General features: G+C 33.6%; 2 protein-coding genes across 3 annotated transcripts; one reads left to right on the top strand and one right to left on the bottom strand.

Moving 5' to 3' along the window:
• The first annotated feature begins 276 nt into the window (after positions 1-276).
• On the top strand, positions 277-4,511 carry LOC145586178 (serine/threonine protein phosphatase 2A 57 kDa regulatory subunit B' kappa isoform-like). The gene is made up of 2 exons (XM_081642938.1): positions 277-2,358; positions 3,771-4,511. Exons 1-2 carry the CDS (start codon positions 1,210-1,212, stop codon positions 4,128-4,130), a joined length of 1,509 nt encoding a protein of 502 aa, XP_081499064.1. The 5' UTR covers positions 277-1,209; the 3' UTR covers positions 4,131-4,511.
• Positions 4,512-10,999: 6,488 nt separating this feature from the next.
• On the bottom strand, positions 11,000-17,920 carry LOC145584778 (cyclin-A2-2-like). 2 transcript variants are annotated; one of them, XM_081641572.1, is made up of 12 exons: positions 17,608-17,920; positions 15,669-15,998; positions 15,121-15,409; positions 14,374-14,504; positions 13,986-14,084; positions 13,043-13,176; positions 12,827-12,902; positions 12,581-12,657; positions 12,459-12,492; positions 12,135-12,284; positions 11,904-12,038; positions 11,000-11,452 (listed from the first exon to the last, which is right to left on the bottom strand). In XM_081641572.1, the coding sequence occupies exons 2-12, from the start codon at positions 15,954-15,956 to the stop codon at positions 11,399-11,401; spliced, it is 1,467 nt and encodes a 488-aa protein (XP_081497698.1). In that variant the 5' UTR covers positions 15,957-15,998; positions 17,608-17,920; the 3' UTR covers positions 11,000-11,398. The 2 variants fall into 2 exon arrangements, with proteins under 2 accessions (XP_081497698.1, XP_081497699.1); XM_081641573.1 differs by having other exon boundaries at positions 13,992-14,084.
• Between the last annotated feature and the right edge of the window lie 232 nt (positions 17,921-18,152).

The raw sequence follows: 18,152 nt of genomic DNA, 5'->3' as shown, positions 1-18,152 counted from the left end.
GCTTACTTCAGGCAGTTCTGAATGGTTTGCAGGATGCTAGAAGACTAAAGCAGTGGCATTTGCGGATTGAGAGTGCAGAGAAAAAGATTATCAAATGGTTGGGAAGCGATCATATAAGCATCCAAGGTGATAGGATGACAAAGAAAAAGATCAACGACCTGTTTCCTTACTTTCACTGTATTTTAGTTACTCTTTCTCATAACAAGAGCAGGGAGTAGGCTCCTTGTTTCTGAGCTGTCAAAAAAAAAAAAAAAAAAAAAAAAACCTAATCGAGACACACCCCACATCACCTCCTCAAAACAAAGAGGAGAGAGAAAATCAAACAAAAAAGAGGAACATAGAAAGACAGAGAGAAATACATCTCTTACTTTCCTCAAATTATTCATCCCCAAAAAAATTTATAAATTATTCACAAAAAAATTCATTCTTTGTTTGGTTTAATCAGGTTAAATTTTCATATAGGATCCAAACAAAAACCCAGCTACTACACCACCTTCTTCCTTTTTGAAAAAAAAAAAAAACTGATTTTTTTAACAATTTTTTGTGTTTTTTGAAAGCTACTCTTCAACAAAACCACCATTAAAGATTACCCTTTTTCTTCAATTTGAGCTCCATTGATGGATCTTTATTAACTACTCAAGCTCTTAGGTTCGATTTTCAGATTCTGGGTAACGCTGATCTTTCTCTTTATTTTCTTAATTTGGTTGTATTTCTAAATTTGGAGCTCAAATTTTTGTGGGTCTTTTTTTTTTTTTTGAATAATTGTTTTTCGAATTGGGGATTTCTAATTGTTGTGATTGTGAAATTGAAGCCTAATTTTTTGAATTTGAAACGAAAAAAAAGAGGGAGATTAAGGTGGGTTAGGGTAGCTTTAATTCAAATTTCTTTCATTCAGATCTGACTTTTTTTTACCATATTTTTCACCTTTTTGTTGATTAATTTGGTTTAATTTTGGTAATTTTAGCAACTTCTAGCTTTATTGTTGTATGTTCTGATGTTATAAAGATCTGATTTGTTCTATGGTTTAGCACTGTATTTTTGTACAATTTTTATGTTTTCTTGTTAAATTTTGGGTTTTTTGTGTGTGTTGTTTAGTATTTTTGATTTGTAGTCTTTAATGGGGATCTATGATCTTGGGGGTTCTTTATGGGATGTGGGTTTGAAGTGTTTTGATTGAATTTTACATGAAATTCAGTTGAAAAGTTCATCATGTTAAAGCAAATTCTTAGCAAGATTCCTAGGAAATCCTTCAAATCTGATAATGGGGATCTTATGTTGAACACCAATATGAATGGTTCTGGCAATGGCACTGCTCGGGCACAGAACGGCAATGCTGCTCCGGGCAAAGCGAATGCCACGAAGCGCACGTCGTCGGCTGTGTTCCCGACTAGTGTGGTTGCGGGGATTGAGCCCCTTGTGTCTTTCAAGGATATTCCGAATTCGGAGAAGATGAACTTGTTCCTAAGTAAGTTGAATCTTTGCTGTGTGACTTTCGACTTCTATGACCCTAGTAAGAACACTTCAGAGAAGGACATTAAGCGGCAAACACTGATTGAACTCGTTGATTTTGTTGCCTCGGGGCCGCCTTCTAAGTTCCCCGAGCCTGCTATCTTTGCTATGAGTAGAATGTGTTCTGTTAATCTGTTTCGGGTCTTCCCACCGAATTATAGGTCTGGTGGAGGTGGTGCTGAGAATGATGATGATGAACCCATGTTTGATCCTTCTTGGACACACCTGCAGATTGTGTATGATTTGTTGCTTAAGTTTATTACTTCGCCATCGCTTGATGCAAAAGTAGCAAAGAAATACATAGACCACTCATTCATAGTGAAGCTGCTTGATCTCTTCGATTCCGAGGATCCTAGGGAAAGAGAATGTCTAAAGACTATCCTGCATAGGGTATATGGTAAATTTATGGTCCATAGACCATATATTCGGAAGGCGATGAGCAATATATTCTACCGGTTTGTGTTTGAGACCGAGAAACATAATGGAATTGCAGAACTGTTGGAAATCTTTGGGAGTGTTATTAGTGGGTTTGCCTTGCCCTTGAAAGAGGAGCACAAGATATTTTTGTGGAGAGCTTTGATTCCTCTGCATAAACCAAAATCTTTAGGTGTCTACTTTCAGCAGCTGTCTTACTGCATTACACAGTTCATAGATAAGGAGCCGAAGCTAACGAGCACCGTGATAAAAGGTTTGTTGAAGTACTGGCCAATTACAAACAGCCAGAAGGAAGTGATGTTCTTGGGTGAGTTGGAAGAAATATTAGAATCTACCAACATGCTTGAATTTCAGAAGGTTATGATCCCATTGTTTTCGCGGATTGCGTGTTGTATCAACAGCTATCACTTTCAGGTAGCATATTTACATCCTTAGCTTATTTTATTTGTGCACTTTGAAGCATAGCTAGAGGATATGTTAGATATTTCTCCCAAATTGATTTTCCTTCCCCTCCACCTCCTCCCTTTAATATTCAGTATACTTGAAATTTGTTTTGCTACGTAAGGAACTATGGAATACGTGTGTTTGATTCTGTTGTCTGTCGGATGTGTGACCTACTGTTTGCGAATCTTGCTGGCTATGCTCAGCTGCAGATAGCAATCGAAAGGGCATGTATATGTGGTTCAGGAGTTGTATAAGTTAACATCAAAGTTTTTCCAAACCCCTTCTTTTCTGCTCTTTGGTGATTTCAACTTTTTATGGACTAGAGAGGTCTTCTTTACATTAAGGATTAATATAACTGTGGTATCTTGTCCGGGAAGAAAAAATCAAGACTTTAGAATTTCGGCTATGGTTACTGCAAGAAGTTGCATTGATTTGCTATAGCTTCTTTCAAGCTGCTTAGGTGATTTGCTGTCTGTGTTTGCTAATATGTCATACTCAAAGCTAGTATCCCCCTCCCCCCCTAAGCCCTTCCAATTTTTGACTGAGCTAATTGTTCTATGATGCAGCTTGCATAATCAATTTAGTATGGCATTTTATTCAACTATAAGACTTTAAGAACTTTGATCCAACATCACTGACAGTCTGACATATCCAATTTACAACCAGTATACTATCGTACTTCAATTAGTTGAGAAATTTTAATGTGATGCTCTAAATTCATTGAACTCGGAAATAATGCTGGATAAATTCAGAAAAAGAAAAGTATGTTGAAGGATAGCCTCCCTACCCTACCAAAGTGCTTATCCTTCTAGATCTGCAGTGGTTTGTCCTGTCTTAGATTTGGTCTCATCTATTGGAAGTATGCTTTACATTCAAAGAATATGCTCTTATTCACTTTTAATCCCATGTTTCCCTTTTGGAAGAAACTCAAAGCTGTCAAAGGCGTTTCATAAACAGATGACTAGATGAGAGAACTGTTCTGCTGGCCAATATGTCTCCTGCAACAGCTGTTGTTATTCAGATTCATGGCTGCCAGTCCTTTTTGCTGAATATATATAGTTCAATACAATGTACTTTGTATGAGTTATGGAGTTTAACTATGAAAAAGTATAAACAAGTTAGATATCTAATAGGCCATCTTTACAAATTTGCTCTTGGTAAGAAAAGAGAGACTGATAGTCCGAGAGAGGGAAAAGTTAAGGACATCGCAGACTTTTCACATAGTGTTCAGTTTTTCACCTAGCTAACTGTATACTGTATTATACCCTTACTGGTTTTTATTGTTTATTTGTGTAATATTGTGGTTCTTCGGGGTTCTTTTGAATATGACATTGGAAAGAGGAAATTACCAAGAATATAATGCTCCATCTTAATCACTTCAGGTGGCTGAAAGGGCACTGTTTCTATGGAACAATGATCAAATTCTCAACTTGATTGGACACAACCGTGGAGTGATCCTTCCTATAATCTTCCCAGCTCTGGAGAGGAATGCTCAAAACCACTGGAACCAAGCAGTGCTCAACCTAACCTTGAACGTCAGAAAAATCTTCCAGGAAATGGATGAGCCGCTCTTTCTTGAGTGTCAGATGCAATATAGGGAGGATGAGGCAAAACTGTCCTTGATTGCAGAACAACGGAAAGTGAATTGGGAGCGCCTAGAGGATGCTGCTACCCGTCTACAGCCGATAACGGGAAATATTGCTGTTATGGTAACAACATCTGCGCCTTCAGTTGCCTGTTAGTACGTAAACTTAAATCTGTACTTTGTAGTTTGGTTCTCTTTCTACTTGTTTTTGACCCCATGCTTTCTTCATATGAGGTTGAGAGTGTTGTCTAGTTTGGGGGGAGAACCAGAAGGAATGTATGAGAGGTGTAAAGGCCTAATTTCGCTTGGGCATTTTTTTTATACGGATTGTCGAGTGAATAGGTCTGTTGTTGTAACTTGTTTTTGATCTTCTTGTGATGCTTCTTTCGCTTTGATGTCGTCTTCTGTAACTGATTGGCTAATTGGGTTTTGCTCCCCTGCCAAGTTAGTAGTAAGAAAGGGTTCGCCCATTTCCTAGCAATTGTAAAAAGCCTCCTTTGTTTCCATGAAATTTACATGATGGGTGAACTTCTCTCTATTCCTATTTCTTTTCAGCCGAGGTAGATGAATTTCGAACCTAGATTTCGGATATCGTTGCCTAGAAACCATGTTTAATTGGTTATACATATCACACAAAACTTGTCTCTTGTTTAACGAGTTAGGGTAACAATTAGGGACGAAACTTTTTTACTTTTCACCATTTGGGACTTGAATTTTTTTCTTTCATCATTTGGGACCTGTGGTTAATTCGTAAGCAATTTAACTCATCTAAGAAACTTACTAACCAACCTAAGAATTAATTGGAGTTAAAAAAAATGTTCACTAATTCCCAGCAAATTAGAATCGTGAACATCTACTTTAAAACTCCCAAAAAAAAAAAAAAAAAAAAAAAAAAACCCTCGATAAATAACCCAGTAAACTAGTTGCCTAATTTTCAACCTTCCGTTGCTTCTTTGTTACCTATTTCACTTTTGCTACATGGAAATGGCAGGAAGAGATGGTAGTGGTGTGGAATTGTGGATGTTATCTTACCAAACATTGTACTTGTAATTCTACTAGTATTGTTAAAAATTTTAAGGGCATGTTCTGATTTACTGAACTGAACTGAATTTATTGAAGCTGAATTGAACTGAATTGAATATTTTATGAGAGAAGGAAATTAAGAACTGAACTGAACTTATTGGAGCTGAACTGAACTGAACAAAAAATAAGCTGAAGAGAATAGGCCCTAAATTGACCCCAAATTGAAATTAAAATTTCTAAAATACAAGGACAAACAAATAAATTCAACACTATAACAACACTAAACATCAATTAAACATCATAATTATTCATGAATACCCATAAAATTCTATTAAAAATAAGCCCTAAACCCAGTAATAAATTATGAGGAAAAACAAAATTTGAAGTAAAAAAGTTGTACAAGATTCATAGAGAAATTGTGTTAAGATGCTTGAAAAGCCGCAAATGATCTGAACTAAAATAGCCTTTGAAGCTTTAGTGTTTTTTTTTTTTTTTTTTTTTGGGGGAAAGGGAGAACAAATCAACAAAAGACACCTTATTTTTATTTTTTCGGGTAAAAACACATTACTCAATTTTATTTTATTTTTTTTAAGAAAACCAATAAAAATTATCTTTTGCAAATAAATTAGAACCTAAAATAATTAGTGAGCCCCACTGCTTAAACATAGTTAAAATTTTCAATTAAAATTCTTTCTTAGGTCCCAAATGGTGAAAGAAAAAAGTTCAAGTCTCAAAAGGTGAAAATTAAAAACGTTTAGTCCCCAACTAAGATGAAAATGCAAAATAAGTTGATCATCTATTACTTACAACTTTACAAGAGTAACAATCGTAGTGGTTGTTTGGTTGAATATAAGTTTAAAAATTTTTACGTAAAATTTTTTACGAAGTACTTAAACTTTGTAAACCGACTACATATACACAACATCAACATCGAAATATTTTTTGTAAATTACAAAATGTACCATTATAATTCAAAGCCAATATGGATCTTAGGACTTTATTGAGATAGACAAAAAATGTTATCCATCTATCTCACAAACACAAACACAAACACAAACGGCTAAACTTGTATAGATAATGTTCAGAAAGTAATATGTACTGTATGTTCATAATTTACAGCCTCAATCTGTCTTCTTTTTATAATTTATTTTACCTATGTAATCTGGAAGATATTGTCTTTTATTTATTTATTTATTTATTTATTTATTTATTTATTTTAATGATCAATTTTGCGCACAACTATATAAAAGCAAAAGTATCTCCTTAAATTTGATGAACTGTTAGTTTACTTTCTTCTTTTTGACAAATTTAACATTCACGCATCTTTTTTCTTTCTTTGGCATGTATATACATCACAATTATCAAAACAAATTCATAGTAATATACGAAGTAGTATGGAATATACGTGGTATTGGCGCATAGTTGCTATTTACATGACAAGTAAACAGGGCCGTTTCAGAAATTTCGGTGGCCCGGGGCGAAGACAAAAATTGGGGCCCTAATTCACATATAGAATTTTAAAATAAAATAAAATTTGGGTGGGCAAAAAAATACATGTTTTATTACGCATAATAATCTTTAATAACATCAAAATATCAAATTTCCTATAGATAAAACATTGAAATCAAAGCCTAAGCGTTCATATGAAAATATTTCTACGAGCCTTTCTAGAAGCAAAGTCACTAATAATAGTTTCTACATTGATATGTTCTAATATATTTTTTTCAATACATAAAGTAGCTAAACCATTCAACCTTTCTTGTGACATTGAAGATCTCAAGTAGGTTTTTAGTAACTTCTTAGTATAATAAGCATATGAAAAATGCCTTAATTTGTTATCAATTGGAAACACAAGGTTCAAATCTCTAATAGGTCCTTTTTCTATCAAAATATCCCTTCCTTTAATGTCAAGATTACCCTAATTTTTAGGATCATAAATATCTAAAGGAGGGACTACTTGATCATTGCCAACATCATTAACATCGGATGTATTTGGTACATTCGTTTGTTCATTCATATTAGTCGCATCCTCATTAGGCTCATTTGCCTCATTATCAATATTTTCATTATTTATATTCTCATTGAATTGTTCATGATTTTCATCTTCACCCAATTCATTAGAAGACTCTTCTACTTGTACTACTTTAGTAAAAAAATTGTCAATGGAACCCTTAAGAGATTCTCTTAACTCTTCTGTCCGTTTTCTTCTTTTCCTCTTATCATTACCAGATAAATATTTTCTGGGCAACATTCTTTCAAACAAAACCAATAATAAATTAATAAGTATAGAATAGAACAAAAACACCTGATTATTGAAGCAATTGAACAAAAGACTTAGTACGCTCAATTTGCACTCCAAACAAATGTTATTTCAAGTAATCAAATCTGAAAAATACAAAACAATTGAAACAAAAAAAAATTAGTAAAATTAACCAAATAAAAATAAAATTACATAATTACATTATGATTTAAGAATGAAAAAGTACAAAATTAAAAAGTTAGATAAGAAATTACCTTAGCAAACTACTCCAGTACTCCGTAGCATTGAATGATGAACTCGTAGGCCGTAGCTCTCGTCAAACGAGTCGAAGCAATTAGCCAATTAGCACAATTAATTGAATTAAACAACCAATTCAACCAGACAAGTAGACAACACCAATCAATGACTTAATATTTTTCCCCCAATGGTACAGATGAAAACTTAATAGAAAGAAAAGATTTAGATGAATAAAGTAGAGTTTACAAAGAGAATTATATATAAATTTCCTTTGAAAATTGAAGGATAAAATTACCGTTTATCATAATTATGTAGAAGAAGGGATTAATCTGACCGAAAATTGGATTGAGATACATATTGAAAAATAAATTTACCAACAAAAGGGGATAAAATTAAATTTATGGCAGTTTTTTTTTTTTTTTTGGATAAATCAAATTCACTTAGGAAAGTGAATATTTTGGGAGAAAAATTAGGGAGGAAGAAGGTTGAACAACGAAAAATATGGAGATTGAATTTCTGAAACTCACGCTTCTTCCTTAGTTTTTCTTTTTATTTTTTATTTTTTTTATACATAATTATTTTGGGGCCTTTTCTTAAACAGAAGTTGGGCTTTTGGTTCGGGGGCCCAGGGCGGTCGCCCCACCTGCCCTGGCCATGCTACGGCCCTGCAAGTAAATAGAAGTTATAAAACAAAATAATAGTGATTTTTTTTTCTTTTAGTGGTACAAATATTATACCAGTGTTATCTATAATGGTTATAAATAGTACTACTAAAATAAATTATACAGTATACACTAGTAGTATAAAATACATATATAATAGTACATTAAAAATACCACCGTAGCAATTAAAAAGCACAAAAATTAAGTGAATTTACCAATTAGCCCTCCTCTATGCATTCCAAACAAATAGCAACTATGCGCCTAGTTGCACTCCATATGTCTATTACTGTAACACTCCATTATAATCTTTTTCTATCCCCCCTATCACATAATTAAAAAATAAAATAAAATAAAAATTGTAACAATACATAATATAAGAATGATGAATTAAATAGGTTCATATGAAAGCATTTTCAATGGCTAGCTAATATAATTTGTAACTTGGAATTTCACATAAGCTTTCAAGCTACATTAATTTTGGCTACAACATGTCCCAAATTCCTTATTGTTGGCAAATTGTTTGAACTTATTCCTTTTCTTTTTCTTTTTCTTTTTTTTTTTTCGGTTCAATGCTAGAACTTGTTCTAATTCTTTTATTGTTTATTTTATCCGTATTTTAATACTATTTTTGCCAAGTTATATCTTGGTAGAGCTAATTTATTTTCAATAATAAGTTTTAAAAACTGGTTCGCGATTTCTATTTATTTATTTATTTATTAAACAACTTAGCTTCCCATAAATTGGCATTGATAGCAAGTTTGATTGAGCGAACAAACTAAAATAAGGCAACATATTCATATGTTCATACTAATGCTTTTCTACCCTTGATTATCTTTTTCCATATATCTTTTTTTATCACTCTACATAATTTCTGCAATTCTTATTAGTGTGGTAAGGGATGATAGTTTGAATATGTGAGAATCAACATTTTGACTTTTACACTTATCAATGCATAATTTTAAATATTATGCTCCCTATTTCTATTATTTATGTTATAATTTACTGTTGGGATAGGCAATCCAAGTCCCAATGGAAGGATTATAAGTGACAACATACCTCAAGTCCTCATTAACATACACTAATGTGGAATTGTGGTGTGAGTGCGGCCTAACAAGGTAGATGACCTAGGCCCAATAAGTGGTATCAGAGTCGATGGTTCGGCTGGGACAAACATAGTATCCAATGCGACTTGGTGAGTGTGAGCTAAGCCCAAAGAGGACAATATCATACTAATGTGGAGTTGTGGTGTGGGTGCGACCCAACAAGATGAATGACCGAGACCCAATATTTATGGTTTCCATTACACATCTTTGACCTTGAATATATTTAGTAAGATATAAATACAAATTTTTGAAACAATAATAATATTTTGAAAATGTGTTCAAGTTAAATCTAACAAATTTTCACATGATATGATTTTATGGTCAAAGTTTTTATAAGTTGATTATAAAAGTCACACTTAAAGAATAAAAAAAATAGGGAATAATTTTTGTAAGGAAAATAGTTGCATAGCCATTAAACCATGGATATCAACATGAGATTTTCTTCACTCTTTTAGCTTCATTCATCTATTACCGCCTATCAAATGAGCCATCAGATACATAGGTGTCAGAACAAGCTTTGACAATAAAGGTTAATTTTTGACTCCTAGTTGGCAATAATGAATGGAGCATCATTCTAATGACTGCTTTGTTTATTGTAGCCACACAAAATAAAACCTTAATAAGAAATAGGCTAGACAATGATAGGCGTGAGGGCTACAGGTGACTAAGTGAGGCCTTGAAGTTGCAAAAGTCATGTGACAAAGATGGATAAAATTTTGGTTGAGAAATTGAGAGTGGAGTGGTTGAGTGGATCAAAATTGTGAAGAGAAAAGATTTTATGATGAGGAAGGAATGGTCAAAAATGAGAAAAGTGTTGAGAAATATGAGGGAGTACGAGAGATTATATTATCTGAAACAAAAAAATCAAATGAACGCATTTATACAAAAATTACATGGGTATATTTAGTTAAAACTTTACTAGCTTTTATATACCTATGCAATAAATACAATAGGTCAGGAGAAATGTTGTGAGCGTTTATGAACTTATCACAAGAGGTGCGCTTCCGTTCATCTTTATTATTTCATACCAGAAAGGAAATTCGGAGAATAAGAGAGAAAACCAAGTAAATTATCAAACTTTTATTAAACTAAAAAAGTAGTGTTGGGAGTGTACGAGATTCATTCCAAGTGATAAAATTGTAAAGCCATAAAGAACAAATGATGTAAACGTGATTTGATTTTAAGTGAATACCATCCTTAAGACTTCAAAAATCAACTAACATAGTTGACATCCATTTCTTTTAACGAGATAGTGATATTATTTTCAGCAAACTGGCAAAATTAGGGACTATGTGCAACAACCAACCAAAGTAGGAATTATTGTAGCTATTGTTTCCTTGAATGTAGTAGGAGAATGAGTGATTTGAGTGGTTGAGATTCTTAAGAAACATTAGAGAAAGGGGGGCTGATTATTGTCAGAAAGTTGTTGAGCTTTCAATATTCAGTTCAGCACTTGGCTCCCAATATTCAAAAGTGTGCCTGAAAAATAATTTATTTTTTTCTGAAAAACTGGTCCAAAGCTGAAAGCTGCTCATGGTGCAATCCAGGTCAAGCAGCTAAATTACAGTGTCACAATGGCTTGCAAAGCTTAACCAAGGCGGTTCAGGTGCGCTAGGCCTATCGACTAGCCACAGCTAATACATTACTCGACTATAACCTTCAAGTATGAACCTTTAAAATGATGGTTCCTCATATAGTGCAAATTGTAACACATTCAGTTCAACAGATAGAATACAATGTATAAAAGTGATGCTTTATTTTAGAATATACTAATTTCAGGTTTAGTTACAGATGTTCACATTTATAGCAACCCCTAAGCAATTCTAGGGTGCTCCTGAAACCTAGAAGGTTAAAAAAAAAAAAAAAAAAAAAAAAAAAGACAGCTCCTGTAAGGGCATTTCCAAATATGTAAGTTAATGCCTTAGGTGCCTAAATTTAACAATAGTTCTGAGAGAGCCAGAACTAAACTTAACGACATTGGACGTTACAACAAAAATGAAAGAATTTTAACATGAAGATAAGGGAGGGAAAAAGCTGGAGAGATGGCTGTGGTTAGGGAGATCAGCCGTTCTCAAGATGTCAACGAATAATTATCTTAACTCAGCTTGTACAAGATTGGATCGCAGCTACATTTTGAACTTCAGAAAAGGGACTGAACTGATTCAGGAGATAACAGATTTGCCACACAATTGAACTGCAACCATCAAATTTTTCTGTTAGAAGATATAGGTTGAAGGTATCATGTAATGATAGATTAACTGTGAGGTTATGACATGCACCGTTTCATAAGTAGGCCTATTAATACAGCCTTACTTGAACCAAATTGAGAAGCACCCAACCCACTAAAAGTTTTATTTGAAAATTTCAAATCTAGTTAATCCCTATAATCAAGTTTAACAGATATGAACTTGGCAGATTGAAATATCACAAAAATGCACCTCATTTGAGAGCTCAACCTGACCCAACCAATAAAAGACCAACAAAACCTCAATGAAAATTTCCCCACCAGACGATGGCACAAAAATGCACTTGAGGTTGAAACACAGAAATTTAGATCAATTGTCCCAAATCTGATCTAACCAAACTGTTTGAGCACGTAGAAAAGTAATCAAATAAATCAATAAAAACTTTGATATGTGAATTACCTTTTCATGTCTGTACTTCTCACGAATTGCGTTCAGCGTGCAATTAATGGTGTTTAATTGCAGATCTTGCATGGCAGTTACTGTAACTTTGAGCTCCGTGGACTTATAGCTAGTATAGTGCTCTAAAGTTGGATTCTAAAAAAGATAATGCACAGGTTACACAGAAAGTTAGCAGGGTAAATGATATCTATCAAAAACAAACTCGGAAAGACAAGGAAATAAATCACTAACCCATGGATGATCAGATTGATCAAGTGTCCATCTGGCAAGGAATACTGCAGATGCAGCAATGAGTGAGGGGAGGAATCTGAGAAAGCTGTATTCTACAAGAGTCAATTCTGCTAGGTAATTTGCCAAGTACTCTAAGTCTGCCAAACGATCCTGCAAATTTGAAAATGGATTTTGTGAGTTTTAGCTTCTGAGCAAGTGCACTTGCACAAATGAATAATGATGAAAAATGATGACAGCTTTAGTCGACGCAATATTATACTACTAGCTTAATCTCCAGTCATGTATACAGGTTATGATAAATTACTGCTCATGATTAAGATGTACCTTATACGTAGCTTGAGCTGCATGGATATATCTCCTGTAGAAGTAGGCATGGATAATTATTAATTATAATTTTCAATAGGTCAAGATAACATAAAGAGATGATGTAAGGAAGACGTACAAACCTCAAAAATGTTTTTATGGTGGGAACAGACAGTTGAAAGCAGAGAAAGTTCAGAACTTTCCTCTCCATATTCAATACCTATAAATCAAACTTCAATTAAGAAATCTTGATAATTCAAAAGGAACATAAACAAACCATTCACTTGCAAATAGAATGTGTAGTGTGTAAAAAATAATAAAAATCAGACTTCAAATATCAGAATTGAGTTCAGCAGTGACGCTCATGTATATAAAAGAGAAAAACTGACCTCTTCTCTGGCATAAGTGTTTGCTGTGATGTAGCAAAATTCTTCAACTTGTGGGGCATTCATTTCTTCGTACTTTCTGCAATTATCAACATAAGAATTAGCACAATATAGAATTAATTAGCTAGTTTTAGACGAAGGCAGTAATTATTGTTAATTTGTTATCATAGTCTAAGATCTAGCATTATATTCCTTAAGCATGCACAAATAACCACTTACGAGGCAATCAACATGCAGGTTACTCCAAGCAACTGCAATTTTTGCTTTTCAATGTAAATTCCAGAAAGATAACGATCAATGAGATTCACAGTCAGGTAAAGAGTGTCAGGGACCAATTTGTACTCTTCAGAGACCTAAGATAAATCACAAACAAAAGATTAGAACAATTAAGGTGTGCACGAGAAAATTCAAACATGCAAAATAAAATGCAATTCCCCAAAATTTAACAAAGTTACTGACAGAGGAAGTTTTTTCATAGTCTTCAATTGATAAGTGCACATGTTAATATGTTATATTAAGATACTAGTTAAAACAATATTATGACTTGTGACTTTATGAGTGATATGAAACTCCCTTTGTCACAAACTCACAATAAACATTCTTCATACAAGATTAGTATTTTTATGGCTAAAATAGCAGAGTGTAGTGAATTTATAATACTTCTAAATAGATATCAAACCGCTGAACTGAAATCAACTGATAGGCATAGAAGGAAATTGACGATAAGTAGATAATTGTACATTAATTAACATTTAGAACATCTCAAAAAGAAGAAAAAGAAAGTAGGAACATTTAAAGGATGGCATAATGGTCGTGGAGTTAAGATCAGCTAAAGGCGCAAACTCATAAGAAAAACTCGGCTTAATCCCTGATTCACCTATTGAGAAACTTGAGCAGTTTAGCATTGTTTACTAGACGATAAAAATAATAATCTTGATTCATTACAAGGATAATTGGATAGTTAGATACATAGCCTAATTGTCAAAACAGAAATTGATAATTCAAGCCTGGTTTGTAGTGTGCAAGCAATATTTGTACCACTCAGTCTCTCACATAATACTTCACATGTGTCATCTTATAGTCCTAGATAATGATTTTTATTTATTCAAGTTCACATATCAATGTTAACCAAAAATAGCTTCTCAAGATGGTAGACACATACACTAACCTCCACAAGCCAATCAACGAGAATTCCTCTCATGCTTGGAGTGATATCATGTTGCACCTTCTCCATATAGTCAACTGAAAGCCTTTGATTAAGCTGCAGGATTGAGGAAAAAAAAAAAAACATAACACGAATAAGAAACATCTAATAGCGAGAAAGCAAATTCTACCAGACCAACTTAGATCAGACAAGAATCTGATTCTCAACAAAAGAGTCTAACATGGCAAGAAAAGCTTCTTCTTCTATTAGACACACTACAATGACCATAACAATTTACAACAGCTTTAGAGCCGAAAACAGATTGGCTATATCAAAATGAGATCCCCACCCCTGTTACAAGCATGTACTTCAAATGCAAACAATATTTATATAGATGCAAACATACCTCTGTAACACGTTTGTTCTCATATATATCTGAAACATAAAGGCTGCACATAAGAGGATCCTTTACGTTCCAATCAATATCTATTACATTTGGATGCTTGGAGGTTCCAGGTTTGTCATGAAGTCTGTCCTCTGTGTCAAAAACCAAAAAGTGTCAGGCTTTCTACATTCGTTGTGAAAATGAAATTATGAAAGTAATTTACATAGTATGTGCAACAGTATACTTTATCATGGAGCCTGCATACTTTATGTACTTATTCTGTAACTAACATATCGTCAATGTGACACTAATAATTCTTCAATTACATGAACATTACTACCAAATTTTCTTTACTAAAATTCTCAATAGAATCCATACTTTCCAAATAAAACATACCATGAAATGATGTTAATACGAATCACAAGTCATAAGTTCATAATTGATAGAAACCAATAATTCAACAAACTTCAAAGATGTACAGAAGGCTAAGAATCTAACTCTACGGATGAGGAAGCTACAGAAAAATTAGTGTCTGAAATGAACAATGAACATATGCAATGTACTGATCTTACAATGTACCGTTAAGCTACAACCTACATGGCATATCAGAGGATAAAAATTCAAGTCATATGCTTCGTGTTTTCTACTGCTTGTACTGAATAACCTTGAAGAAGAATACTCTAAATTCAGATCGCATCATATGCATCAACACTTATATTTATTACAAAGAGTGCTAGCAAAGTAGCAAATAGGGAGCAGAATACAAACCTTCTTGAAGTGTCTGAGTAATTACAGGTCTCTCTCTTGTTTCACAGGGAGTAAGGTTGATCGGTAAGCCATGTTCCAATTTTGTTCGCTTATGATGTTCCCCGTCTAAGTTTGAAGTATCACTAGCTATCATTTTCTTCGCCAGTGGAGCAACCTCTAGGGGTGCTACTGTCAATTTTGATATATCTTCAGCAATTCTGTCATTTGAATCACCATGATTATGAGCTGTTTCTGAGACAGCTGGGGTGACCTTAACACTCTTTCTGAAGGGAACTTTCTTCTCCGGCTTCTAGTAAATGAAAAAAGAGGAAAAATTTCAGGGCTATAGAGAATACGGAGTAAATGTTCTTTCAAATAACTGTGACCCAAAAGAGAACTATTGGTAATACGAATTTTACACGTATTAGGAAAGTTTAATTTAGTAGCTTCCACTTGCAATTAGTTGTATAAATTTCTTAATATGACATGAATAAGTAGGCATGAATACAATGGAAATTCACAAAACATATCATAGACTTGTCAGTTAGAAAGAAATCACGAATTCTTGCCTGAAATTTCCCAGCAGTGAAGCAGCCCGTAAATGATTTGTCACAAAGCACATTAGTAACATCTGTAAGTGTGGCTCTTCTCTTCTTTTGAACACCGGAAGCTGGAGCTGCCGAATTGTTTTCATCCGATGCTAATCTCTTAGAATTTGCTCTAAGAACTCTACTCTGTTCGGGCAATGGAGGTTTCTGGTTCAACCTTCCTGATGTACCAAGAGCTTTAGCCCGTGCTCTTGTTACACGAAGAGTAGGCTCTTCTACTTTGGTCGAGGATATATTTTCTTTGTTCATATCAACCAAGTAGAAGAGCACTGTATGCCTCAGTCTCAAATTCTGCACATAAAAACTCAATCAGCAACTCCATGCCACAAATGCTTGTAAAATAAAGTGCTCTATTAAAAGAGTGATAAAAGGATTCAGAATTTAACATATACACAATTAGAAGATGTCAACATATTGTCAGGAAAAAAATTCAAAAATTTTAAAGTGATCACAAGTTCACAACTAACTATAGAACATTGGCATTTGAAATGGGTGCACAAAATAAGCATAGTCCTTAAATCTAAGATCAAGTTCAGTAAATTTCGCAACCCTCTCCCGCCTTGATGACCTTAGTGCCCGAATCTGAGTTAGGTTCCATAATATCACAACCCTCTACTGTCTTGGTGGCCTTAATTTCTAAAAACAGAGATTATCAAGAATCCTTAAACCCTATTAATATGGTTGACAAGGTTCTCAGTTCTCACAATGTTTTTAGGATCAATCAATGAACAATTGGTAGTGAAAACCCTGACCCGGTCAATCTCTACCCCAACCCTCACCCCCGCCCTCGCCCCACTTAAAAACAATGGCAGTAAAAGGGAATTAGCCATTCAACCTTCTCTTAAATCCAAGACTAACATACACCATATTATATCAATCCTTCCATTCAAACTTTTCTTTCAAGACAACATCCATGGAAAATGTGGGTGTTCCTTGATAAGAACTCATCATCTTGTCTTATCTCTCATTTATATCCACATTTCCTTAACTATCAGTCAAATCTATGGCTAAGATATGAGTTGAGTTACTAACACTCTTCGACCGTGTATATCAAACCCGAATTATCAAGAGTAATGGATATCAAGAGGCACAATCAAGTCCCATGTATTCCAGTCTTGTACAACCATGTTTTGTTAGCCAATGGAGTAAGTAAATGAACAATATCACCATACAAATGTACCACAGAACAAATCCATTCGAAAACAACCACGAATCGGATGCTAAACATATGAAATCGGATGTAATCAGAAGTACACAACTTTTCACTCGATGATCCATTGATTTCATTAAGCATCAGAGAAATTTTTTTATTTAAAAAAAAAAAAAGTTGAAATCATCAAAGGCAACAAAGGTTTCCAACATAAGTAAATTAAAATAAACCCCAACAAAATCTGGGAATTTGCTAAAAACAAATTTAGTTGACTGAAAAGTTGAGGAACCTTAAAACCCTCAAAACCCTATATCACTCACTAAAAAAATCAAACAAAAAAAATTCTTAATTAAAAAATCAGCTCAAACCCAAATTCAAAATTCAAAATTGGGCAAACAAGGAACAAAATTTAGCCTGTTCATCCGATTTTCAACGAAATAAAACAACAATTTTCCCAAAAAAATGAAAAAAAAAACCCAGAAAAATCATTGCACTGGAATAAAAAGGGTAACAAGTAAGAAAAATACATCAAAATCATAAAATTGAAGAAAAGGGTATACAAATTTTTCAAAAAAAAACCATAAAACAAACAGATCTACCACAAAATTTCCGAAAATTTCACCAAAAATCAGCAGAAAACCCGGAAAATTTCCCCCAGTACATAACAAAAAACAACAATGTGGGTAATCTTAAAAATAAAAACCCAGAAAAAAAAATGATAAAAATTACAGATTGAGTAAGTTATCTTACTTAAAGGAGAATGAGACACACAGAACAGAAGCTTGAAGAAAACCCCAGAAGAGTTTCAAAATTTACAGAGAAAATAAAAAGTGATGAAAGTTGAAAAAATTAAAAAAAATTAATTATGATTAGGGTTTAGAAGAATTGGATCATTCAAAAAGATTTGAAGAGAGAAAATGGGGGGAAGAGAGAGAAAGAGGAGAGAGAAAGTGAGAAAAGTGGGTGGGTTGTATTTGATACTCAATAAAAAGGGTTGAAGGAAGGTTTGAAAGGGAAGAAGGAGAGAGAGAGAAAGTGAGTGAAGAGCGGGAGGAGCCACAGTTTAAACTTCCAAAATTCAGACAGTGGAGTGGGATGAAAGTGATAAAGAAGAAAATTAAATATAAAAATAAAGTAATTTTTCATTTTACTATTTTTGTTTTGTTATTTGTCTTTTGTACTCTTTTTTTTTCATTTCAAACAATGAATTTAATTGTATTGTTGAATAAAAAAAAGGGTTTGATATTTTGATGTTGTCGAGCGGCACTTGAAAGATTTTTGTAAAAGACGGCCAG

Source organism: Chenopodium album, chromosome 16, assembly GCF_948465745.1.
Source record: "Chenopodium album chromosome 16, dcCheAlbu1.1, whole genome shotgun sequence".
Taxonomy (NCBI): Eukaryota; Viridiplantae; Streptophyta; class Magnoliopsida; order Caryophyllales; family Amaranthaceae; genus Chenopodium; species Chenopodium album.
Note: the sequence above shows the minus strand (reverse complement) of the source record. Positions and strands in the feature narration are given on the sequence as shown.

Coding starts and splice junctions, on each gene's coding strand:
- LOC145584778 (XM_081641572.1), bottom strand. CDS start 15,956: ATGAACAAAGAAAATATATCCTCGACCAAAGTAGAAGAGCCTACTCTT. Junction 15,410..15,668: donor TCACTGCTGGGAAATTTCAG/GCAAGAATTCGT, acceptor TTCATTTACTAG/AAGCCGGAGAAGAAAGTTCC. Junction 12,493..12,580: donor ACCATAAAAACATTTTTGAG/GTTTGTACGTCT, acceptor CTACTTCTACAG/GAGATATATCCATGCAGCTC.
- LOC145586178 (XM_081642938.1), top strand. CDS start 1,210: ATGTTAAAGCAAATTCTTAGCAAGATTCCTAGGAAATCCTTCAAATCT. Junction 2,359..3,770: donor TCAACAGCTATCACTTTCAG/GTAGCATATTTA, acceptor TAATCACTTCAG/GTGGCTGAAAGGGCACTGTT.